The 25,469-nt window shown below is 44.4% G+C and overlaps 4 protein-coding genes across 4 annotated transcripts; 1 reads left to right on the top strand and 3 right to left on the bottom strand.

The window, feature by feature from the left end:
- Positions 1-651: 651 nt before the first annotated feature.
- Positions 652-7,119, bottom strand: LOC136524035 (OBERON-like protein). The gene is made up of 3 exons (XM_066517520.1): positions 7,105-7,119; positions 6,096-6,195; positions 652-1,724 (listed from the first exon to the last, which is right to left on the bottom strand). Exons 1-3 carry the CDS (start codon positions 7,117-7,119, stop codon positions 652-654), a joined length of 1,188 nt encoding a protein of 395 aa, XP_066373617.1.
- A 1,810-nt stretch (positions 7,120-8,929) lies between these two features.
- On the bottom strand, positions 8,930-11,772 carry LOC136524036 (pyruvate kinase isozyme A, chloroplastic-like). Its single transcript, XM_066517521.1, has 7 exons — positions 11,593-11,772; positions 11,452-11,483; positions 11,317-11,349; positions 11,088-11,196; positions 10,610-10,731; positions 9,699-10,174; positions 8,930-9,012 (listed from the first exon to the last, which is right to left on the bottom strand). Exons 1-7 carry the CDS (start codon positions 11,770-11,772, stop codon positions 8,930-8,932), a joined length of 1,035 nt encoding a protein of 344 aa, XP_066373618.1.
- An 892-nt stretch (positions 11,773-12,664) lies between these two features.
- LOC136520737 (reticulon-like protein B2) lies at positions 12,665-16,753 on the top strand. The gene is made up of 5 exons (XM_066514384.1): positions 12,665-13,073; positions 15,491-15,671; positions 15,758-15,899; positions 15,996-16,065; positions 16,299-16,753. The coding sequence occupies exons 1-5, from the start codon at positions 12,866-12,868 to the stop codon at positions 16,466-16,468; spliced, it is 771 nt and encodes a 256-aa protein (XP_066370481.1). The 5' UTR covers positions 12,665-12,865; the 3' UTR covers positions 16,469-16,753.
- A 5,491-nt stretch (positions 16,754-22,244) lies between these two features.
- On the bottom strand, positions 22,245-25,087 carry LOC136524037 (pyruvate kinase isozyme A, chloroplastic-like). The gene is made up of 7 exons (XM_066517522.1): positions 24,908-25,087; positions 24,767-24,798; positions 24,632-24,664; positions 24,403-24,511; positions 23,925-24,046; positions 23,014-23,489; positions 22,245-22,327 (listed from the first exon to the last, which is right to left on the bottom strand). The coding sequence occupies exons 1-7, from the start codon at positions 25,085-25,087 to the stop codon at positions 22,245-22,247; spliced, it is 1,035 nt and encodes a 344-aa protein (XP_066373619.1).
- Positions 25,088-25,469: the final 382 nt, after the last annotated feature.

The following is a 25,469-nucleotide window of genomic DNA, read 5'->3' on the forward strand; positions in this document are numbered from 1 at the left end:
ATGGCGGCCCAGCCGCGCCGCTGCCCCCGCCCCCAGCGCGAGGGCCGCGGTGGTCGCCTCCGTCGCCGCCTTCATCGAGTCCGCCGGATTCCCACGCGCCCTCGCCGCCCTCCAGTCCGAGGCCAGCCTCGAGGTACCAACTCCCCTGTAATCCGATCACATGATGAAACCTCGAATCAATTTGGTTTGTGTTCACTCTGATTCCATTCACTACACTTTGACTAATAATAGAAAGTGTTATATATTACCGAAGTATGTTTCATGATAAATGCAGACATGCAGTAACATCAACCTCATGTTATCAATCTATATAACTATTTGGTCAATGATGGCCAAAGCTAAAAAAAGTTTGACCTTGGACAGAGATAAATGGACTTATATTTGGGATCGGAAGGAGTAAACAATTTTCATAGTCAACAGGGTGCCATGAAACAGTAACTAAGCAGACTTAGAAATAAGAAGCTAACAGGTAACAAGTCAAATGCAAACTTATGTTTCAGCAAGGGAAAATAGTTTGTCTTAGTAAAAGGCGCGTGTGTTTTTCTAAGAGCTTAGGAGTGTGGGTGTGTGTTGTAAGGGCTCTTGCCTCCTTTTCTTCTTAATACAAAGATACGCAGCTCTCCCGCGAGTTCAAGAAAAAAAAATAGACTTTCAGCCAGGGAAAATAGACGGAGTGAGTGACTGACCTTGGAGTGCTTGTAGTATCACCCTAGGATTGATGGAATCAGCTGGAGCATTCAGCCTTTCAATCAGATCTAGACATTTCCTAAACAACACTCTCCCTTTTGCATCCTCACTTAAACGGAATATCTTACAAACAAACTCAAGCTCACGTAACAAGGCATCCCTATCCCAACCAGGAGCACATTGTTGGAAGACATCCTTAACCCAACCAAGAAGCTCTGAGGTTCTCTGGCAAGCCCGGCACCTAAAAAGCATTTTAGCATGACCAATGCTGCTTTTCACTGATTGTCCCATTCCTATCTGGCCGTTGTGAATTGCACAATCTGTATGTGTCCAGTGAGAGCAGAAATCACAACCAATCCAACGGCATGTATTGACCTCAAAATCAAACTTGTTGCAGATCACACACATGCACAGGTTGCAAAAGCCATTCCTGCTAGCACACACATTGCATCTGCACTCCTCAGCTGGGAGAGCACTCTGGCAAGCAATGTTCCGGCACCTCTTGTACAAGAAGACCTCCACCAAGCGATTGTGTGGAATGGTAACGCTGGGGTGCAGAAAGGCCTCTATCCCAGTCTTGATTGCAACAAGGATCTCAAGCTGAACATGGTGCGCCACTGAAAGCATGGATGGTGTCAAATCATCCCTGTCCTGCACAAGCTTCTGCAAGTACAAGAACTCCTCGATGTGGTGAGAACCTCCAGTGCCCTCCAGAATCGACCTGAGCTCATTCTTGACCTCCTCCAGGTGCTCCTCCGGCATCACCTTCATCTTCTCTGCGACCAGATCAACCCTCTCCCGTGCAACCTCCCGCAGAAGCATCCCACCCACACGGGAGGAGGGTCCGCGGATAATCTGCAGCTTGGATACACCATTCGCCACCTCCTTCTCCTTCTCTGCCGCCTTACTCACGACACCACTGGCAACTACCCCACCGTTGCTCTGGTTCGGCTCAGCAGGCCATGTGTCCTTGGAATTGGCGCTCACAGTGGTGGAGTCATGTCCTGGGTCTGAGTTTGAACCAGGCTCCTGCACGTTATGTAATTAGCATAGCTATTGCTTTTCCTCCAGTTGTGGATTCACTTGGTGTTAGTGAAGCTTATTGATGTTTTAGTTATGTGATTATCTTTCCCTCTTGTCGGGGTTGTCTTGTATTATTTTTGGATATAATAGGTCACTGCTCATGCACCTTGGCTAGTTTCTATTACACCTTGGTGGAGCTTGTTTCTGTTACACCTTGGCTGGTTCCAAGTTTCTAAATGCATATAAACATAGGCTGTTGTTTTAGAACATGGCAGGTTGCTGAAATTTGAAACTTCAAGTGCAAAGTGAATTTCAATAATGAAAACCTGTGCATCCTAATGAAAGCTTCATTTTTCAGGAGGAAATGTCGGATGATGATTCTTTGCTGGAGTATAGTGAAATTGTTATGAAGATGTTTGGCAGTGAGGACGACGGATTTGAGTTTTATAACAACTACGCTTATGAGAAAGGATTTAGTGTGAGAAAGGAATACTGCGAATGGGACAACGTCCATAATGAGAGGACCCTTCGGAAGTTTGTTTGCAGCTGTGAAGATTTCCACGCAGAGAAGGAGGTGAGGAGGGAGATCAAGAAGCAGAGGCTGCGGAATATCACTCGTTGTGGATGCCGTGCTCAACTTGTTATTGCACAGGATCCGAACACAGAGCAGTGGTATGTGAAGGATTTCATCGACGAGCACAACCAGTACTGCGAATGGGACAACGTCCATAATGAGAGGACCCTTCGGAAGTTTGTTTACAATATTTATCAGTATTGTATTCGGTGCAAACTTGAAACATGAAAGCACAACATATATGATTTAATTCCCAAAGTTTATCTTTTCGCTTTTCCTGCATGTCCTGAGAAGTAGAACAATAACATGTTGATTAATAGATCAATTGCAGTGTGTAGCATATACAGCTAAAAGCAGCTGTTCATAAGTGTCTCTACCATATAGGGATCATCAATTAGCAAGCAACATTTTCACTAAGACTGAACTGAAGGAGATGAGCTGACTTGAAAACTGTTGTGGTAGTGCCTAAGGTTTTTACGGAACAAGGTAGTGGGCAACAAAAATATATATGATGAACTAATAATAGTTTAATTACCAAATTAATTCCTGAGATGTGTAACATGTTTGCCCATTAGTAGCTTGTTTGAAATTTGAACAAAATCAAATGTTTCTGGAAATTTCAACAAAACATTTCATGGATTGTTCAACAGACATTAGGAAGCAAAAAAGGTACCAGTATTTGTTAAGCAAAAAACCACATCAAAGGACAAATGATGCTTGAGGGATCAAGTAATCATAAGGAAGCTTGCTAGTGAGCCCAGACTCACAATTGCTCTACTGTTCTGCACAGGCTAGCCTACCTATTAGCTAACCTGGACATCAGCACATGTTCTAAAACAACAACCTTATGTTTGTATGCATTTAGGAACTAGGAACCAGCCAAGGTGTGACAGAAACAAGCTCCACCATAGAGATATTATAAACATTTCAGCTTTAGGCAAACTTTATACAACACCTGCAAACCAAATTGCAGAGAGCAACCAATCTTGCAATAGTACAATATACTATGCAAACATTTATTAAAAAATTCAAATAAATTCATTTATAGCTGCAGTGGATCTTCTACGGGAGATCCATTTGATATGTGAATTTAGCAAAATAAGGAACAACCAAATGGGACTGCTGGACAATTGGACATATTGATTGAATAAACCACAGGATCAAAATGGCTATGAACACAAGTGAGTGGACATGTAACACAATGTTCTGGACAATCCCATTACATGAAATTGAAAGAATGTCAATCAACAGATTGCTCACCTCGCAATGAAGGTCGTGGAAGGGTTCTCGTGGCCGGCGACACGGTGAAGGCGGAGATCAGCGGCGGCGGCGGCGGGTCGACCTCCTGGCAGCGGCTATGGTGGCGCGCGGGCTAGGGCTAGGTCTCCTGGCGGTCCCTTTAGGGATGAAAAGTGGCGGCGCGGAGCTCTGAGCCTACTCTTTATAAGGGGCGGGCACGGGGAACCTCGGGGGGCACGTTCGAGGGGATCGGGCGGCGGTGGCTACACCCGGTTGATGTGGCGCGGCGGGGCACGTTCGAAGGAGGGGAGGGGTAGTGGGCTTTGGCCCAGAGGCAAAATAGAGGGGAGTAGGGGAGAACCGCTCTATGTCCATCTCCAGGGAAGGAGGCGACACTGTGCGTGGACCCGCTGACACGCGAGCCCCGCAGGTCAGCGGCAGGGGCGCGGGCACAGGGTGCTGGGCCTGTTATTGCTGATGGGCTGCTGCCTGCTAGGCTTCGGCCCAAGCGAGGGAAAGGGCTTCTGATGAATCAGATTTTGAAATATTCCTAACATTTCTGAGTTTTGAAATACAGCTTTGAACATGATTTTGAAATAAACTTTTAAAAACTCTATTTATTTTATAAATACATCAAAAATTTGATTCGAAGTTACGTCGAATTTTATAAATTCAATTTTCACAACACTAAAAATTTATGCAAAGGCATGAATGCAACATCCCTCAATTTAAAATTTTTAAATTTATTTAAAGTTCCCATTTTGCACATTTTGAAATACTAAACCTCTAACTAAATATTGGAAAATTTTAGTAAATTCAAAAGATCAATTATTTTTTCAATGAAAACTATTCACAACCCAAAATAGAAATTCGACGTCCTATGGTCAATGCGACTTTGATAGGGTATGCTAGACTAGTGGACTCCTTGTCCTTAAACAAAATTTGACTGTACTTTTTGAAAAGCAAAAGTTAGCTTGCACGTACTGACTGAGTGGAGTAAAAGGCCTAACGTGAAAGGAAGTGAATCGATCACTCTCATCTCTCGCCAGAGTGAACCACTAGCCATAATATGCTACGAAACTAAGCCGCCACTGTCACGTGTCGTCCGAGTGGACTAACAGGCTAATAACACATTATCAAAGTCAACCGACCACTCTCATGTATCGTCTGAGTACGTAGACTAGTACTCGTAGCCTATTTTGAGCCTAGTTAGAACTATGTGTTGTCTATTTTGTAATTTGTAATAAGGCCTAACGTAGGGTTGCAATGAAAAGTTAGTTTGCACGTACTGACTGAGTGGAGTAAAAGGCCTAAAGTGAATGGAAGTGAATCAATCACTCTCATGTCTCGACAGAGTGAACCACTAGCCTTAACATGATACAAACTAATCCGTCACTATCACGTGTCATCCGAGTGGACTAACAGGCTAATAGCACGATAACAAAGTCAACCGATCACTCTCATGTCTCCTCTGAGTAGCTAGACTAGTGCTCATAGGACGACAAGTACTGAACCTACATTCTCATGGCTCATTTGATCAGTGGACTAATAGACCGTTAACCTAACATGATAGGAAGTGAACCGATCACTCCTATGTGTCATCCCAGTGCACTTATAGGTTGAACCGATCACTCTATCCACGTGTTTTTTATGTGTGAATCCGAGTTTCTTTATTTTAAGGTCCGGCTTTATATTACAAATCAGTACTAGAAGATACAAAAAAAATTCAATTACAAAATAAATGGTTTGAAAAAAAGGTTTTCAAGAGGGACTTCAATTACAAAATAGATGGTTTGAAAAAAAAATTGGTGCTAAGGGCCAGCAACGGCTAGGTCTAGCTCGACCTCCAAGGGAGCCCAACCAGGCCGCGCCAGCCCAATTAGCACAGGTAACAAACGTTTAAGACCATAGGCAGTGTAGTACAGGTGTTTGAAGTGGCTAGTTTGCCTGCGCTTTTAAGCTGTGCTTTTGATTGATATGCAAGCGAGGTGGGACTAAACCAAGCATGTAGTTGACTTCCTTCTCCACTGCTCTCGCACTCCCCTCTATTTTCGTTCTGGGCCACAGCCCACTACCCGGCCCAGCAAACCAACCGCAGCCCTCCCTCTCTCCTTTCCACTGCCACATGGGGCCGGGTGGTCATTACCTTGTCCGAACTCCCGTTCCTCAGTTGACCGAGCTAGACGCCCTCGTCTAATCCGCCATCGCCGGCGTTACCGAGCTTCTCCCTCCCCGCGTCCACCGCCCCCCCTTAGATGCACTTCCCAGATCCCACACCCACTGGCTGCCAGGCCCAGGCTGCCGCCATCACGGAGGCCCTCCTACCGTCCCCTCCTCCTGCTATGCTGCTTCGCCGCCGCTGCTCCTCGCCTTCGCCCCGTGGGGCTACGTCCCCTTCCCTGCCCTGGTGCGTGCCACCGCCGCCTCCCCAATGATGAACCTGACGCCCATGCAGCCCCGTATCCACACTAGAGAAACCCACATGCCCTCGTGCCTCCGCCTCCGACCAGCGGGAATCAGAAGCACCACCTCCAATCCGAGCTCATGCAGGCAAATCAACGGGGCCCCGAAGCGGGCGAATCGAGCTCTGGAGTCGACGAGCTGGGCGAATCCGGCGGTGGTCGTGGGGAGCTGTGCCACCGCGAGATCTTCCCCGGAGCCAGAGGTGGCGTCTGGAGCTCTTGACATCAAGGGCATTGGTGAGTTCACTGATATTTTTCATGGGTAAAACTGTTTGGTTGTGTATGTCTTGATTTTGGAAGTAGTTAGTAGTAACTGTTTGGTATTGTGCCTGATTTTGGAAGTAGTTAGTAGTAACTGTTTGTGTATGTCTTGATAAGACATGTGGTTTCAGTTCCCTCTAATAATCCACAAATCAAATGTCACATGCCATGATGCAAACACAGAAGCTCCCTTCTATATCCAATCGGCTCATATGTTGTAGGTACACTACAATTTGTAGTGCGCATAGACAGACATCAAGCATCGTGTCTGAAGGTGAGACATTTGGAGAAAAATAAAGCAGGCTAACTTCAGTGACCATGAGTGTTTGGCCATGTTTATCCACCAGTTTGCATTTCTCCAACTGTCACTTTCAGTGCCTGATCTGAGAGCCTCATGAAAACCAACAAAGATGAGTGCAAAGGAAACTAAGTAAGTATCCACGGTTGGGAGACAAGCTGTTGCTTTCAGCAGGAGTGCATAGTATTTCAAAATGAGCAAAATGGGAACTTTAGATAAATTTAAAAATTTTAAATTGAGGGATGTTGCATTCATGCCTTTGCATAAATTTGTATTGTTGTCAAAATTGAATTTATAAAATTCTACGTAAGTTCGAATCAAATTTTTGATCTATTTATAAAATAATTAGATTTTGTTAAATTTTATTTCAAAATCAAGTTCAAAGCTGTATTTCAAAACTCAAAAATTATTAGGAATATTTAAAAACCTGATTCGTCAAAAGCCCTTTCCCTCTCTTGGCCCGAAGCCCAGCAAGCAGTAGCCCATCAGCAACAACAGGCCAGCCCCGCAACAACAGGCGACGTGGCCCAGCGCCCTGTGCCCGCGCCCCTGTCGCTGACCTGCAGGGCCCGCATGTCAGCGGGTCCATGCACAGTGTCGCCTCCTTCCCTGGAGACGGACACAGAGCGGTTCTCCCCTACTCCCCTCTATTTTGCCTCTGGGCCAAAGCCCACTACCCCTCCCCTCCATCGAACGTGCCCCGCCATGCCGCATCAACCGGGCATAGCCACTGCCGCCCGATCCCCTCGATCGTGGCCCCCAAGGTTCCCCGCGCCCACCCCTATAAACAGTATGTCCAGAGCACCGCGCCACCACCTTAGAACCCTAAAGGGGCCGCTCAGAGCCGTAGCCTTAGCCCTAGCCCTAGCCCGCCGCCGGCTGGAGCTCGACGCGCCGCCGCCGCTGATCTCCGCCTTCACTGCGTCTCCGGCCACATCCACGCTGTCTAGAGATGAATCCAGGAAAATCATCGGCTGAGAAGAAGATGAAGATGGGAAAATCCACGGCTCTGAAGAAGAGCGCCGAAAGGTGCTTGGCCCCTGACTGCGTGAACTATGTGAACGGAGTCTCTCCATGCCTCTCCCCGAGAGGGAGAGACGGCTTCAGCTGCTGCAACTGCTGGAACTGGAATCGCGGTCGTCGCAATGCTTGCGTGAACGGAGGATGTGATCTTCCTATCAAAAGGCCCAGGTCACCCAACGAGGTATGTCTGTGGAATGATGAATTTTTAGAGATCTATTTGTAGTTGAATTGGAAACACCTATGCCTGTTTGTTTCTATGCAATCGAGTCCATAGCTCATGCTTGCATATTTCTATGCAAATTTTTTTCAAGTGCTAATGAGTGTTTGGTCTGATTCCACGAGGGATAGATGCATTGGCTCTTTTATATGATCCATTATATTTCAGGTGTGCAATCATGAATTCTGCCCTGACGACGGCCGATGTAATAAGTATTTGTGCCGCAACTGCAAGAACAATGTCTCTCCATGCCTAAATCCTGTCGGTGGCATCGACGACCTGTTGGCATGGTGCTGCAACTGCTGGAGCCATGAGATCCGTAGATGCTTGAATGGGTGTCAGGACTGGAGTGATGAGGAGGACGTGTCAGACCACCAGGTATCTTCTTGCACGGATGCATGTAATTTGTACTACACAACCCACTTCATTTGACATGTATTATTTTTGGCATGTATTATTTTTGACAGATTCCATACTTACACGATGACACAGCCCTTAATTGAAAATTAGTCTTACTGAGTATGGGCTGTCAATAGACAAAAGAAGGTTGATGCCATGAAAAACAGCCTCGAGCACCAAGGAAAGATGATAGACGACATGTCTAAGATTATCGGGGATCTCAGAAGGAAGGTCGAAGCCAACCTTGGCAAGATTTAAAAACCATGCCAATATATTGTAGTTCGAATAGAGTGATTTCTTGAACTATTTTGCCAAGTCAACACTATGTATTTTTTACTTGAATTACCAATGAGATCATATTAGCCTGAGATCGTATCAGCCTGAGATCTTATCAATATCATCTGAAGCTTATGGTCTTCTTTATGTGAATTCAGTGCTAATAATCCTTTGCCAAATTATCTTATGCTTATGGTCTCCTTTATTATGTGAAGAGCTGTAAGAACGTAGAAGTTAAATGAGTAGAGCTCCGGCACTGAATTTTTCTTTCTATTGTTGTTTGAACCGACCATAGACTCGGCCAGTGTGATGTCTGAACTGAATGATGGTTCTGATTCTTCTGAATATCTGCACTTCCTTGCTTCCAGAGTATAGCATTGATGATTTTGGCCCCTAAGCGCAGCACACGAATAGCCAGGGCTGTTTGCATGAGTCACTGATCGGTTCTAGAGTGAAGTTGATAGGGTAAACTAGACCATTAGTGCATTGAAATTGACACGAGCCATGAAATTGAAATTGACGCGTAAATTGATGCCAGGCCACTGCGGCGATACTGGCAATAACAGGAAATATTTGCAATACTGGCAATATCAGGAAATATTTGCTTTTGATACGCCATATGAGTTGTTCACAGCAATGCCAGGTCATCATCCTTAGCTTCCCAAATAGAAATTAGCAACAAAAATGACTTTTACATAAGCATTTTGATTCCTGACCTCAATTCAAGGATAACCTAACATAGTATACATAGAGATAACACAAGTTCAGAAGCCGTTGCTAATTAAAGGATAACATAAGCATCTTGGAGCTCTAACGTTCGCTATCTTTGTAGTCATCTCTCGAGTCGTGAAAAGCGTAGATCAACTACTTCACATCTTCTGCCTCATCACTTTCCAAACCCTTTAGTAGCAAGAGACAGTCAGGCAGTGCTGTCAGCACAAATCAAATATCAGCAGAGATGTTGCAATCCTAAAGAAACAAGATCAGTAAGATCAGTTTAAATAAGTCGACATGCAGTCGCACATATCCACGATCAGTTCAAATGTTTATGTAGATGCAGCCACTATGCACAAGGCAGGATGCAAAGTATCTGAACTAGTTCTGAATATATGAGACACAAACTAGCTTCAAGGTTAATCTCAGAGTCAGAAGCACAAGTAGGATGCACTAAAATGCAGTAGTTACTTATATGCTTTTATAACAAAATTACAGTGGATAGTGGTGTAGTGCAGGGTATACCCATTTTGGCTGCTGAATTGCATATTTGCTCTGATATCTTATCAGAGAATGAAGACGAGACATCTTGAAGCTCCAGCGCCTCGTGGCACTTCTCTCTCCACCACCTTTCAATCCTCAGGCTAACACTCCTAAGCACGCTGAGAGCCTTATCTGGATACCTCCCCATGGTTGACTCACCAGAAAGCATGAGAGCATCTGCACGCTGGCGGACTGCCTCAGAAACATCAGCAACCTCAGCCCTAGTAGGTGTAGGATACTCGATCATTGATTCCAGAAGCTGAGAAGCAACAATGACTGGCTTGTTGAGATGTCTGCACATTCTAACTATTCTCTTCTGTATGGAAGGGACCTGTTCCAGGGGGATTTGTGCCCCCAAGTCCCCTCTGGCTACCATTATTCCATCTGATGCACGGATAATCTCCTCCAGGTTCTTCAGAGCATCAATGCTCTCAATTTTTGCAATGACCCCTATATCACTGGGACAAACAATGAAACAATTACAATTTAGACAACCAAGTAATAACTTGTAAATAAAATTAAAACATCACGTGTATGGTATCTAACTTCTAAGCCATTAAGTGTGATGGTCACTCGGCACATTTAAACCAGGGCATATAGACCTGCTACAGTTTTCAGTGTCCACAACCAAACTGCTAGTATGCAAATTATCAACCAAACCATTTAAAACAAAAAAGGCAGATTCCACACTAACCACACTAATGTACACAAACTCAAGAATTCGTTAAATACATGCACCGATACTTATCAAGTTATCATCCAGAACCAAGCTCATGACTAGTAAAGCACTACCTTTCTGTTTTGGAAAAAAGGATAATCAATATGTTACTATTAAACTCAGCTACATCCTACATGTGACGAGGTGACAACTTTCAAAACATAATCCTACTTACCTTCCACGGCTCCATGCAGAAATGTAACTCTTCAAATGATTAATTACTTCAGCAGACTTGACAAATGATACGGCGATGAAATCAACACCTTCAGCAATTCCAAAATCTATGTCAATCCAATCCTGCAAAGATGAGGTCATAAGTATAATTATTATCTCCAAGTAGTGCCCAAGCCTTTATTAGCTACTGATTGATTGCACTATATAAGAGAAGAATATTTCACTCAATTGTACAGTCACTTCTTATCTTATTCTAGACTAGAAGTCTATAAGATAAAAGTTCCAGAGTGATCCAACCCTTCACATTCTTGAAACTAATTTTAGCCATTAGGAAAAAGATCAGACAACCCAAGGGGTCAATATGGAATGGCATAAATTTACAATTCGGTCTGAGCTGAATATCTACATTGAATGTTGAGCATAAAGTATGAGCAGCAAATTCCAAATCAAAGCAAGTGTTTTTTCACTATATAAATTACCTTTGATGAAATTGTAGGAAGCATAGCGTTCCTCTCTCGCACTAATGTGTTGAATGACATGTCAATCCTGCCCAATGTTACAAATGCTCCAACCAAGCCACCAGAAATTCTGCAAACTATAAAAGTCAAAGTTGAACCGGCTGACATAACTATAGTTGTATTAGTCGCTCTTCATACTTATTTTCACAAAACTCAAAATTACACATGATGGCTGTGTCAAACTAAAAACCTAAGTCCAAGAACATTTAATTCAAGCTCATATCTGCAAATGAGATTTGTCAATAAATAATTCACTAACTAAAGAGAGCATACTTGACAGTTTCTAACCTAGTATACGAAAACCATCAATCCTGTAAGACCATACCCCTTTTGCCAATTGGGAACAAGCACTGTATGCTATGATGAACACACAATTGCAAGTGATTTGTATGAACTACTCTAGTAGTTACAATATTCTCTGAACTAAGAATCAAAAGACATGAACTTGCAGCAGCGAGAAACCAACCTGGGTAACGCCTACGCCGGGTAAAGTGCGCGAGAAGCGCGCAATGAGGTCAGCCGCGAGGGGTGCGCCGCCGCAGTTCACCGCCAAGAGCGTGGCCACGTGGGCGGCAGTGCCCGCGTCCGCTTCCTTGGCGGTGCGCACGATGGCCAGCAGCGCCGGCGGCGCCAGCGCGAGGCGCATGACGCCGAACCTGCCCATCGCAGATAGCACTGCGGCGGTGTCGAACCTGCCCCTAGTCGTGTGCAGCACGCCAGCACTAGCGTCGGTGTCGGCGCCGGCGCCTCCTCCTCATGGCGCGCTTGGATCTAGGTTTCATGGCCCCCATCCTCTCCTACCTCCTCTTGCTCCACCATGGACGAACGCCGAGGGCGGCGCCCGAGCGGAGTACGGCGAGGAGGAGGGCGACGCCCGAGCGGATGACGGCGAGGAGGAACGAGGGGTAGGGGTGGCCCGTTGCCCTACGCCCGGCCTCCTCCCATCGGCGGCGGCGGCGGCTCGCAGGACGGCGGCGGTGGAACCCTAGAAGAAGTAAACGACATATTCATTTAACTAACTATACTAATTGTATTATCCATCCTAACTATATTACTCAAAACATTATTTTTGCATTTATAGAGTTACCGTTTTACCCTTTATCAAAAAAAACTACGAGAATGGAATTACCGCCCAGTCCTAATCCCCACATTTGCGGAGGTAATGGAAGGCGATTTTTGCGCATATAGCCCACCGATCATAGACACAGCAATCACCTCTCGTTGCCTCCATCCCATTGCCTCCCGTTGCCTCCTACCTTTGTTGCCGTCGGATTGGCCGCTCTTGGTCGATGTCAGCCATCGAATTTTTCCTCAATTATTGTAAAAAATTTCTATAGGATTACATGAGCTTAATGGGCTAGGTTTATATAGATGGACAAAAAATAAAGCAGCACCATGATACGAAAGCAATCAGCGGTGCCGCACGCTGGCCTGCGTTGCGACGGTGGCCGCATAATTTTATTTTCCCTCGAAGCCACCCTTCGTCATATAAATCCTTCTGTGTACACGTAGCAGGTCGATAACGAGGAGCGGCGACACGTCGTGAGTCGTGACGGCCGTTTCTTTCGCGCCGTATTCTAGAGATCTCCATCCAGCACTCGCTCTATCTTCTTGCCCCCACGAAGAAAAGGCGGCGAGAGCATAAGCAAAAACCACACAGCTTGCACTTTAGGAGACCGACAGATAGAGAGTAAGGGGAAAGGTTCGCTTCCTCTCATAGCTTGTTTTCTTTGGGTGCCATGGCCGATCCGGCGGAGGAGAACGTTGGCTCGCCGCCAACGACCGCGGCGGCCCCAGCCGAGGGCTCCTCGGACCCGCCCCTGCAGCCTGCTGGTGACGGCGCCTCAACGGAGATGGTGTCTGCCCCGGCGCCGGAGGTAAGGTCCCGGGGATTCAGGCTTCTTGGAGAGGACACCTCCGTGCACAAGGCCCTTGGGGGCGGTAAAAGTACGGATTTCTTTCTTCCTTTTCTCGCTTCTGTGCTGGTTTTCTTTCTGTGCTTCAATTCAATCGTACTGGTGTCGATTCTTCAAAAAAAAAAAAAAAATCAATCGTATGGTGTTAGCTTGGAGTTCTGGTTTCTTATTGACAACAGGAGTTGTGGTTTGTTTCTTTCTGGTTATTGTTGACCACAGATGAGATAACGCACGGGATGAACTTGATTATTTATTCAGAGTTTTTTTTTTGCGAAAATTATTCAAATCAATTTGTGCAGGATATTAGGTGTGTCAAATTTTGTTCAAAAATAATAACGGGTGTGCTATCGATTATTTTATTGTGTTAGATGTCCTGTGCTGCCCTTGGTTTTTTGGAGGTTAGATGCTTAACTGAACTTGTTTTTCTAAGATAAAAGAATTTTATTCGGTCCTCTGCAAGAGTTTTGCACTAGGCGGCTAGAAGATCAAAATTACTCGGCTTCGTGTACAAACGGATTGCTTTGCTTTGATAAAAATATGCTCAGGAAACGTCTCCTCCCCTGAAACCGTCTGCCTTGGGTTTACTTAATTTGTGGACTGGGAAGTGGGAATGGTTGTTCCTTCGTGGTGTTAGCATCCCTTAGATCTAATTCACAGCTGTGGAGCATGCTGTCAGGGTTTAGACTAGTTATTAATAAACTAGTAGCTTATGCATGTTTCAGGCTTCAGCTAAGCTTTCCAGATCAGAAATATGTTCTAAGAAAAGCTAATAATTTGCGACTGCAAAGAAACGTACCTTCAAAATTGCTGATTTAAAGAATATTGATATTAGTTTCACCCCAGGAAAATGCTGCCAAAAATAAAATATGCAACTAGAATCTTTAGATTCATTGTTTATTGGACTCATGTCGTGGGGCAGCCGGGGACCGGCTGCATGCAGCCAGGACGGTATCCCAGGCGGTGCCGGCTGTAATCAATGGCAATTAGAGTCTGGGGAAGAGATTAGAGTTAATGAGATATTAGAGTGGATAGGGAGGATAATCATTGCCAAGAGGAAGGCCGCGCAAAGTCGGCGTGGAGGGAGACTAAGAATATTTGGGGGTAACGCAATGATGGTGAGAAGTATAAAAGCGCAAGTTGGCCTTTTCATTAGAAACGATGCCTTTTGTTTTGTCCATTTTCCCTAGGGACACAATGTTACACTCGAGAAGATGTTAATGGCTTTTGACAGGTGGTTACAGCAATAGAATTGTATAAGTGAATCTACACTTGAATCATATAGCTTCTGACTCCTCTTTTTTAATCATTTACAGTTAAAAATCTAGATAATCTGCTTTGATAACAAATTTTAATTTTTAACATGCTACCATACACAGTGATGTTTGAAAATGTGCTTCTATTTTCTAGTTCTAGTGTAATGATAAGTGAATTCTTTGTGAATGATCACTTGCTATGGTAAATTTTTAGTTTGTTCCTATATAAGAGTATTATATGGCTGAAACTATGGATGCAACGATTAGAACAGGAGCAGGTCAAACTCAGTGTACTGAAGGAGATGCACAATACCAGTTACAAGTGTATCTAGATATTTTTGTGTCATCCTCAGAAATACTATTTTTCTTTCTTTTCATTTGAAAGGGGAAATATATTGGCTGAAGTTTATTGGAACACACGTGGGGCAGGAATGTTTCAATGTCAGGCAGCTGGAAAATGCTCATGAACTGCATACTGAGCTGGGTACCTGAAAACTTGGCACATCATTCTTGTTATTCGTACAGGCATAGGCTTACTAAGGGACCATGTACCTGAAAAAAAACAAAATGGCTGTAGCTAGTGAAGTTCATGATATATCAAGACTAGGACAAGAGGAGGTTAGCCTTATGGTAATGGAAGAGATGGACAATAATAATTTGCTGCGTGACTATGACTTATTGCTAATGTAAAGGGGAAAATGGTATATGGTGCTAAAGATAGGTGGATCAGGAGTGGAACGGGAATGTCGATGCTTGATAGTCATTGGAGAAGAAAAATGAATTTAAGATGGATACTAAAGTTCGAGTGGAAATCTCCACAATTTTATATGCAAGCCTTAATGCCAGGCCAGAAGGTTAATTGTTGTTTGATCAAGAGTTCAAATATTTTCCAACATACAATTTAATTTTTCTCCTTCTGTGCCAGGTGGCCATGGTCATAGTGCAAGATAGATTAATGGGACAAAAAGAGAGGGAAAAACACTTTCAATAAATAATCAATGTAGATTATTTTTTATGTGGATCTTTATGTGTCTTATTAAGTATTCTTCCTCTGACTAATGGTATGAAATTGATGTATGAATACATCTTTAAATCATGAGTCAACCTCAATTGAGTGGAAGACCTGCCATTTAGCTTAGGTCATTGCTGTTATCTTTTTGTTCTAATTCTGCTCCTTGTGGAAAACTTTCTGCAGCTGCTGATGTCCTATTATGGAAAGACAAGAAAACTTCTGCTGTTGTAATAGGGGGTGCAACTGTCATCTGGGTTCTGTTCGAAGTGCTTGATTACCATCTCCTGACTCTGATATCCCATGTACTGATTGGTGTGCTTGCTGTCTTATTCCTCTGGTCCAAAGCTACCACCTTTATCAAGAAGTGAGTATTGAGACATAGGATGATCCTCACATATTCCATTTAAGGCAGAAATCCATCTTATTTATGTCAATGTGTTGCCTCTGCAGGAGTCCACCAGATATTCCAGTAGTGCAGATACCTGAGGATCTTATTGTGAATGTTTCACGAGCATTATGCAATGACATCAACAGAGCACTTCACTTATTCCATGAGATTGCAATGGGGCATGATCTGAAGAAGTTTTTGTTTGTATGTTTATGCTCTTATAACAGCTAAACACTTGATTTTCATCTCATGCTTGTCACTGATTTGAGATTGTTCAACTTCTTTTGCATGTTAACTTAGGTGATCGTGGGGCTGTGGGTTAACTCTGTATTTGGAAGCAGCTGTGACCTCCTCACCTTGATATACATTGGTAACTCTCTTCGAACATACACAGTACTCCTTCTGTTCCAAAACATAAGACGTTTTAGCTTTTCTAGATTGCTTTTAATAATTACCTAGACATAGTGTGTGTACCTAAGTTCATAACAAAAGTTACGTATCTAGAAAAAACAAAACATCTTATAATTTATAATGGAGGGAGTACTTGTTTTGTAATTTCTCATCATACTGTAAGCTGCTAGACTGATCAATTGAATCAAACAGCCGTCCTGTTGCTCCACACGGTGCCAATATTGTACGACAAGTACCAGGACAAGGTGGACCATTTCGCTGGAAGGGCACACACCGAGGCCCTCAAGCAGTATGAGGTGCTGGATGCCAAGGTCCTGAGCAAAATCCCCAGGGGTCCGGTCAAATCCAAGAAGCAGAACTAGGATAAACCGCAGATTATGAATGCTGATATCCTTTTGCGTGAATATCGATCGGGCTTGTGGTTTGCATGGTATATGTAATCTCGGTCTGATGGTTCAGCTTGGTTCTTTTGCTACTTTGTGTTGATTGTGAGTGGATGCTGCTCACTGTCTTCGTGATGCCCGTTGATGTTATTCTAGTCCTATGTATGTCACTGTACGTGACAGAGATGTTGGGATGCTACGTTTATGCTACTGCTGTAGCTTGTAAATTTCAGTGGTAAATAAATAAATCCTTGTTGCTCAGCACCATGCGACCCTTGCTTTTCTGTGGTGCTGGACAAATGATGTACATACTTCATTACGGATGGACTGACGTACCGTTGGCAACACACAACCGGAACGGGAGAGCACGAGCGTATAGGGTGTTCGTCGAATGCCGTTGGAACTTGGAAGATGTGAAGCTTCTCTCGAAAACTAGAAAACCAAACTAGAGAACCAGATGCAAAGTTCTTTTTCTAGCTTGCAATGCATGGGACGTGCTGGACTACGAATCAGGACAACATTTCTTGTTTCCTTTGTGACCAAGGACGGGCGATGGATTGGATAAAAGCGCTGGGAATCATAGGAGCAATTCGTATTGGTTTTAAGCCGAGAAAAAGGGACTATCGGAGGATGTGTCGAGCCGTGGCTAGGGAACAGAATTGGCTTGATCGACCCGGCGTTGGGTAGCTGACTCGATCACAAAAGTAAGGCTAATAAGCCACAATGGTCAGCCTAAGAGTCTATCTCACTTGGTTAGATTCTTTGTGGTGGAACCCTGCTCACTCGGATTTAAAGTTCTCGACTTAGTATGAGTGCTTGTATTTTTTTGGATTTATTCCAGGATTTAACGGCATTGTGCTTTCAGTAGTAGGCGGCATTACCGTCGACAGCGAGGCGTCTGTGGTGTCTTTGTCAATCTCGAGATCATAACAATCTTTAATAAATACAATATCAGGCTGTTGGTTAAGAAGAATTAGAATGTTCTATCACAATTTGATTGAAAGTTGCTCCCTTCATTCGAAATTGTATTCTTTGGTCCTAAATCATACTATAATAATTCTAATTATGTTTTAGTTTAAATTATAGTCCACTTTTGTTTTGTCTTCGAGCTAAACTTTAGTACCTTGGACCAACACTTCAGAAATATATTAACATGTTGTAGTTCAAATAAATACTTCCTGCGTTCTAAATTATAAGACGTTTTGGCTTTTGTAGATTCATAGCTTTTGCTACACTCCTAAATATATATTATGCCTAACATCTTATAATTTGGGACAGAGAAAGTACATGATTAAAATATATTTTATGGAGATTTCATAAAACCGTGTATCTTTTTATTAAAATTTTTAACTAAATACAAAGCTAATATAATCGAGAATTTAGTAAAATTATAAAGATTTCATAAAACCGTGTATCTTTTTATTGAAATTTTTAACTAAATACAAAGCTAATATAATCGAGAATTTAGTAAAATTCTAAGATATATTGACGTGTGATAGTTTTGATAAATACATGATCAAATATATTTTACGAAGAATTTGATGAATTTGTGTGTTTTTAAACAAAATTTTAACTTACTAGTAGAGCTAAGTTGAACTATGGTTCGAAGAATTTGGAACAGAAGAAGTAGTAGTAAAATTGTTATTAAAATTGTTATGAGGTCCTAGTTTGCCTCTGCGAACCAGCATTCGGCGCCGCTGTGACCTGGTCATAGTGCCATGACAATGAGCTGCGGCGTGCTACCGCGCATCCACGGCACTGACTGACCCAGGCCCAGGAAAAAGAGAATGGTTGGTGAAGATTAGAGGGACTGTGTCTAGCCCGCCAGCCATCCTTCTGCTCTAGCCCACCTGCATGGTGGTGTTCCCCTTTGGATTCTCGCTCCCTCTCTTCTGCGTTCGTTTCTTCCCGATCCAACAAGCCTTCTTCACTTGATGCTGTTCGGTCACGGCGGTTGAATTCGCGAGATTCAGGTAAGTGCGTGCTCGTCTTCTTTTGGCTGAGTTCTCCTGAACATGGATTCGAAATCCACGAGAACGCATTTGATTAGAAACAAATATATCCGGCACTTTGTCCGGTGGTGAGCCTAACTGCAGCGCACGCCACCTGTTTGATAGAATGCCTCCTTCGTGATTCCACCTCATCCCTGCTCGTCTGAGTACGTCATTTGTTTCCTAACAGCTATGCCAACGAAGATCTCCACAAGACAGTCTCTGCGGTTTGCTTTGCCTTCAAACAATGGTAATTGGTAAACATTAAACTTTTTCTGATACACGAGTTGTTCAGGCTAGTTTGCCTGCGCTTTTAAGCTGTGCTTTTGATTGATATGCAAGCGAGGTGGGACTAAACCAAGCATGTAGTTGACTTCCTTCTCCACTGCTCTCGCACTCCCCTCTATTTTCGTTCTGGGCCACAGCCCACTACCCGGCCCAGCAAACCAACCGCAGCCCTCCCTCTCTCCTTTCCACTGCCACATGGGGCCGGGTGGTCATTACCTTGTCCGAACTCCCGTTCCTCAGTTGACCGAGCTAGACGCCCTCGTCTAATCCGCCATCGCCGGCGTTACCGAGCTTCTCCCTCCCCGCGTCCACCGCCCCCCCTTAGATGCACTTCCCAGATCCCACACCCACTGGCTGCCAGGCCCAGGCTGCCGCCATCACGGAGGCCCTCCTACCGTCCCCTCCTCCTGCTATGCTGCTTCGCCGCCGCTGCTCCTCGCCTTCGCCCCGTGGGGCTACGTCCCCTTCCCTGCCCTGGTGCGTGCCACCGCCGCCTCCCCAATGATGAACCTGACGCCCATGCAGCCCCGTATCCACACTAGAGAAACCCACATGCCCTCGTGCCTCCGCCTCCGACCAGCGGGAATCAGAAGCACCACCTCCAATCCGAGCTCATGCAGGCAAATCAACGGGGCCCCGAAGCGGGCGAATCGAGCTCTGGAGTCGACGAGCTGGGCGAATCCGGCGGTGGTCGTGGGGAGCTGTGCCACCGCGAGATCTTCCCCGGAGCCAGAGGTGGCGTCTGGAGCTCTTGACATCAAGGGCATTGGTGAGTTCACTGATATTTTTCATGGGTAAAACTGTTTGGTTGTGTATGTCTTGATTTTGGAAGTAGTTAGTAGTAACTGTTTGGTATTGTGCCTGATTTTGGAAGTAGTTAGTAGTAACTGTTTGTGTATGTCTTGATAAGACATGTGGTTTCAGTTCCCTCTAATAATCCACAAATCAAATGTCACATGCCATGATGCAAACACAGAAGCTCCCTTCTATATCCAATCGGCTCATATGTTGTAGGTACACTACAATTTGTAGTGCGCATAGACAGACATCAAGCATCGTGTCTGAAGGTGAGACATTTGGAGAAAAATAAAGCAGGCTAACTTCAGTGACCATGAGTGTTTGGCCATGTTTATCCACCAGTTTGCATTTCTCCAACTGTCACTTTCAGTGCCTGATCTGAGAGCCTCATGAAAACCAACAAAGATGAGTGCAAAGGAAACTAAGTAAGTATCCACGGTTGGGAGACAAGCTGTTGCTTTCAGCAGGAGTGCATAGTATTTCAAAATGAGCAAAATGGGAACTTTAGATAAATTTAAAAATTTTAAATTGAGGGATGTTGCATTCATGCCTTTGCATAAATTTGTATTGTTGTCAAAATTGAATTTATAAAATTCTACGTAAGTTCGAATCAAATTTTTGATCTATTTATAAAATAATTAGATTTTGTTAAATTTTATTTCAAAATCAAGTTCAAAGCTGTATTTCAAAACTCAAAAATTATTAGGAATATTTAAAAACCTGATTCGTCAAAAGCCCTTTCCCTCTCTTGGCCCGAAGCCCAGCAAGCAGTAGCCCATCAGCAACAACAGGCCAGCCCCGCAACAACAGGCGACGTGGCCCAGCGCCCTGTGCCCGCGCCCCTGTCGCTGACCTGCAGGGCCCGCATGTCAGCGGGTCCATGCACAGTGTCGCCTCCTTCCCTGGAGACGGACACAGAGCGGTTCTCCCCTACTCCCCTCTATTTTGCCTCTGGGCCAAAGCCCACTACCCCTCCCCTCCATCGAACGTGCCCCGCCATGCCGCATCAACCGGGCATAGCCACTGCCGCCCGATCCCCTCGATCGTGGCCCCCAAGGTTCCCCGCGCCCACCCCTATAAACAGTATGTCCAGAGCACCGCGCCACCACCTTAGAACCCTAAAGGGGCCGCTCAGAGCCGTAGCCTTAGCCCTAGCCCTAGCCCGCCGCCGGCTGGAGCTCGACGCGCCGCCGCCGCTGATCTCCGCCTTCACTGCGTCTCCGGCCACATCCACGCTGTCTAGAGATGAATCCAGGAAAATCATCGGCTGAGAAGAAGATGAAGATGGGAAAATCCACGGCTCTGAAGAAGAGCGCCGAAAGGTGCTTGGCCCCTGACTGCGTGAACTATGTGAACGGAGTCTCTCCATGCCTCTCCCCGAGAGGGAGAGACGGCTTCAGCTGCTGCAACTGCTGGAACTGGAATCGCGGTCGTCGCAATGCTTGCGTGAACGGAGGATGTGATCTTCCTATCAAAAGGCCCAGGTCACCCAACGAGGTATGTCTGTGGAATGATGAATTTTTAGAGATCTATTTGTAGTTGAATTGGAAACACCTATGCCTGTTTGTTTCTATGCAATCGAGTCCATAGCTCATGCTTGCATATTTCTATGCAAATTTTTTTCAAGTGCTAATGAGTGTTTGGTCTGATTCCACGAGGGATAGATGCATTGGCTCTTTTATATGATCCATTATATTTCAGGTGTGCAATCATGAATTCTGCCCTGACGACGGCCGATGTAATAAGTATTTGTGCCGCAACTGCAAGAACAATGTCTCTCCATGCCTAAATCCTGTCGGTGGCATCGACGACCTGTTGGCATGGTGCTGCAACTGCTGGAGCCATGAGATCCGTAGATGCTTGAATGGGTGTCAGGACTGGAGTGATGAGGAGGACGTGTCAGACCACCAGGTATCTTCTTGCACGGATGCATGTAATTTGTACTACACAACCCACTTCATTTGACATGTATTATTTTTGGCATGTATTATTTTTGACAGATTCCATACTTACACGATGACACAGCCCTTAATTGAAAATTAGTCTTACTGAGTATGGGCTGTCAATAGACAAAAGAAGGTTGATGCCATGAAAAACAGCCTCGAGCACCAAGGAAAGATGATAGACGACATGTCTAAGATTATCGGGGATCTCAGAAGGAAGGTCGAAGCCAACCTTGGCAAGATTTAAAAACCATGCCAATATATTGTAGTTCGAATAGAGTGATTTCTTGAACTATTTTGCCAAGTCAACACTATGTATTTTTTACTTGAATTACCAATGAGATCATATTAGCCTGAGATCGTATCAGCCTGAGATCTTATCAATATCATCTGAAGCTTATGGTCTTCTTTATGTGAATTCAGTGCTAATAATCCTTTGCCAAATTATCTTATGCTTATGGTCTCCTTTATTATGTGAAGAGCTGTAAGAACGTAGAAGTTAAATGAGTAGAGCTCCGGCACTGAATTTTTCTTTCTATTGTTGTTTGAACCGACCATAGACTCGGCCAGTGTGATGTCTGAACTGAATGATGGTTCTGATTCTTCTGAATATCTGCACTTCCTTGCTTCCAGAGTATAGCATTGATGATTTTGGCCCCTAAGCGCAGCACACGAATAGCCAGGGCTGTTTGCATGAGTCACTGATCGGTTCTAGAGTGAAGTTGATAGGGTAAACTAGACCATTAGTGCATTGAAATTGACACGAGCCATGAAATTGAAATTGACGCGTAAATTGATGCCAGGCCACTGCGGCGATACTGGCAATAACAGGAAATATTTGCAATACTGGCAATATCAGGAAATATTTGCTTTTGATACGCCATATGAGTTGTTCACAGCAATGCCAGGTCATCATCCTTAGCTTCCCAAATAGAAATTAGCAACAAAAATGACTTTTACATAAGCATTTTGATTCCTGACCTCAATTCAAGGATAACCTAACATAGTATACATAGAGATAACACAAGTTCAGAAGCCGTTGCTAATTAAAGGATAACATAAGCATCTTGGAGCTCTAACGTTCGCTATCTTTGTAGTCATCTCTCGAGTCGTGAAAAGCGTAGATCAACTACTTCACATCTTCTGCCTCATCACTTTCCAAACCCTTTAGTAGCAAGAGACAGTCAGGCAGTGCTGTCAGCACAAATCAAATATCAGCAGAGATGTTGCAATCCTAAAGAAACAAGATCAGTAAGATCAGTTTAAATAAGTCGACATGCAGTCGCACATATCCACGATCAGTTCAAATGTTTATGTAGATGCAGCCACTATGCACAAGGCAGGATGCAAAGTATCTGAACTAGTTCTGAATATATGAGACACAAACTAGCTTCAAGGTTAATCTCAGAGTCAGAAGCACAAGTAGGATGCACTAAAATGCAGTAGTTACTTATATGCTTTTATAACAAAATTACAGTGGATAGTGGTGTAGTGCAGGGTATACCCATTTTGGCTGCTGAATTGCATATTTGCTCTGATATCTTATCAGAGAATGAAGACGAGACATCTTGAAGCTCCAGCGCCTCGTGGCACTTCTCTCTCCACCACCTTTCAATCCTCAGGCTAACACTCCTAAGCACGCTGAGAGCCTTATCTGGATACCTCCCCATGGTTGACTCACCAGAAAGCATGAGAGCATCTGCACGCTGGCGGACTGCCTCAGAAACATCAGCAACCTCAGCCCTAGTAGGTGTAGGATACTCGATCATTGATTCCAGAAGCTGAGAAGCAACAATGACTGGCTTGTTGAGATGTCTGCACATTCTAACTATTCTCTTCTGTATGGAAGGGACCTGTTCCAGGGGGATTTGTGCCCCCAAGTCCCCTCTGGCTACCATTATTCCATCTGATGCACGGATAATCTCCTCCAGGTTCTTCAGAGCATCAATGCTCTCAATTTTTGCAATGACCCCTATATCACTGGGACAAACAATGAAACAATTACAATTTAGACAACCAAGTAATAACTTGTAAATAAAATTAAAACATCACGTGTATGGTATCTAACTTCTAAGCCATTAAGTGTGATGGTCACTCGGCACATTTAAACCAGGGCATATAGACCTGCTACAGTTTTCAGTGTCCACAACCAAACTGCTAGTATGCAAATTATCAACCAAACCATTTAAAACAAAAAAGGCAGATTCCACACTAACCACACTAATGTACACAAACTCAAGAATTCGTTAAATACATGCACCGATACTTATCAAGTTATCATCCAGAACCAAGCTCATGACTAGTAAAGCACTACCTTTCTGTTTTGGAAAAAAGGATAATCAATATGTTACTATTAAACTCAGCTACATCCTACATGTGACGAGGTGACAACTTTCAAAACATAATCCTACTTACCTTCCACGGCTCCATGCAGAAATGTAACTCTTCAAATGATTAATTACTTCAGCAGACTTGACAAATGATACGGCGATGAAATCAACACCTTCAGCAATTCCAAAATCTATGTCAATCCAATCCTGCAAAGATGAGGTCATAAGTATAATTATTATCTCCAAGTAGTGCCCAAGCCTTTATTAGCTACTGATTGATTGCACTATATAAGAGAAGAATATTTCACTCAATTGTACAGTCACTTCTTATCTTATTCTAGACTAGAAGTCTATAAGATAAAAGTTCCAGAGTGATCCAACCCTTCACATTCTTGAAACTAATTTTAGCCATTAGGAAAAAGATCAGACAACCCAAGGGGTCAATATGGAATGGCATAAATTTACAATTCGGTCTGAGCTGAATATCTACATTGAATGTTGAGCATAAAGTATGAGCAGCAAATTCCAAATCAAAGCAAGTGTTTTTTCACTATATAAATTACCTTTGATGAAATTGTAGGAAGCATAGCGTTCCTCTCTCGCACTAATGTGTTGAATGACATGTCAATCCTGCCCAATGTTACAAATGCTCCAACCAAGCCACCAGAAATTCTGCAAACTATAAAAGTCAAAGTTGAACCGGCTGACATAACTATAGTTGTATTAGTCGCTCTTCATACTTATTTTCACAAAACTCAAAATTACACATGATGGCTGTGTCAAACTAAAAACCTAAGTCCAAGAACATTTAATTCAAGCTCATATCTGCAAATGAGATTTGTCAATAAATAATTCACTAACTAAAGAGAGCATACTTGACAGTTTCTAACCTAGTATACGAAAACCATCAATCCTGTAAGACCATACCCCTTTTGCCAATTGGGAACAAGCACTGTATGCTATGATGAACACACAATTGCAAGTGATTTGTATGAACTACTCTAGTAGTTACAATATTCTCTGAACTAAGAATCAAAAGACATGAACTTGCAGCAGCGAGAAACCAACCTGGGTAACGCCTACGCCGGGTAAAGTGCGCGAGAAGCGCGCAATGAGGTCAGCCGCGAGGGGTGCGCCGCCGCAGTTCACCGCCAAGAGCGTGGCCACGTGGGCGGCAGTGCCCGCGTCCGCTTCCTTGGCGGTGCGCACGATGGCCAGCAGCGCCGGCGGCGCCAGCGCGAGGCGCATGACGCCGAACCTGCCCATCGCAGATAGCACTGCGGCGGTGTCGAACCTGCCCCTAGTCGTGTGCAGCACGCCAGCACTAGCGTCGGTGTCGGCGCCGGCGCCTCCTCCTCATGGCGCGCTTGGATCTAGGTTTCATGGCCCCCATCCTCTCCTACCTCCTCTTGCTCCACCATGGACGAACGCCGAGGGCGGCGCCCGAGCGGAGTACGGCGAGGAGGAGGGCGACGCCCGAGCGGATGACGGCGAGGAGGAACGAGGGGTAGGGGTGGCCCGTTGCCCTACGCCCGGCCTCCTCCCATCGGCGGCGGCGGCGGCTCGCAGGACGGCGGCGGTGGAACCCTAGAAGAAGTAAACGACATATTCATTTAACTAACTATACTAA

This window comes from Miscanthus floridulus, chromosome 18, assembly GCF_019320115.1.
Source record: "Miscanthus floridulus cultivar M001 chromosome 18, ASM1932011v1, whole genome shotgun sequence".
Lineage (NCBI taxonomy): Eukaryota > Viridiplantae > Streptophyta > Magnoliopsida > Poales > Poaceae > Miscanthus > Miscanthus floridulus.

Excerpts from the sequence above, each read along its gene's own strand:
- LOC136524035 (XM_066517520.1), bottom strand. Across the intron at positions 1,725-6,095 it reads TCCAGAGCTCGATTCGCCCG|ACGTGCAGGAGCCTGGTTCA; the intron begins CTTCGGGGCCCC and ends GCTAATTACATA.
- LOC136524036 (XM_066517521.1), bottom strand. The coding sequence starts at position 11,772 with ATGCGCCTCGCGCTGGCGCCGCCGGCGCTGCTGGCCATCGTGCGCACC. Across the intron at positions 10,732-11,087 it reads TTCCTACAATTTCATCAAAG|GATTGGATTGACATAGATTT; the intron begins GTAATTTATATA and ends TCATCTTTGCAG. Across the intron at positions 9,013-9,698 it reads CAATTCAGCAGCCAAAATGG|TATCGCCGCAGTGGCCTGGC; the intron begins GTATACCCTGCA and ends TGTTATTGCCAG.
- LOC136520737 (XM_066514384.1), top strand. The coding sequence starts at position 12,866 with ATGGCCGATCCGGCGGAGGAGAACGTTGGCTCGCCGCCAACGACCGCG. Across the intron at positions 13,074-15,490 it reads GGCCCTTGGGGGCGGTAAAA|CTGCTGATGTCCTATTATGG; the intron begins GTACGGATTTCT and ends AACTTTCTGCAG. Across the intron at positions 15,900-15,995 it reads ATCTGAAGAAGTTTTTGTTT|GTGATCGTGGGGCTGTGGGT; the intron begins GTATGTTTATGC and ends ATGTTAACTTAG.
- LOC136524037 (XM_066517522.1), bottom strand. The coding sequence starts at position 25,087 with ATGCGCCTCGCGCTGGCGCCGCCGGCGCTGCTGGCCATCGTGCGCACC. Across the intron at positions 24,665-24,766 it reads GTTCCCAATTGGCAAAAGGG|ATATGAGCTTGAATTAAATG; the intron begins GTATGGTCTTAC and ends TCTCATTTGCAG. Across the intron at positions 23,490-23,924 it reads TCTGCATGGAGCCGTGGAAG|TGATATAGGGGTCATTGCAA; the intron begins GTAAGTAGGATT and ends TGTTTGTCCCAG.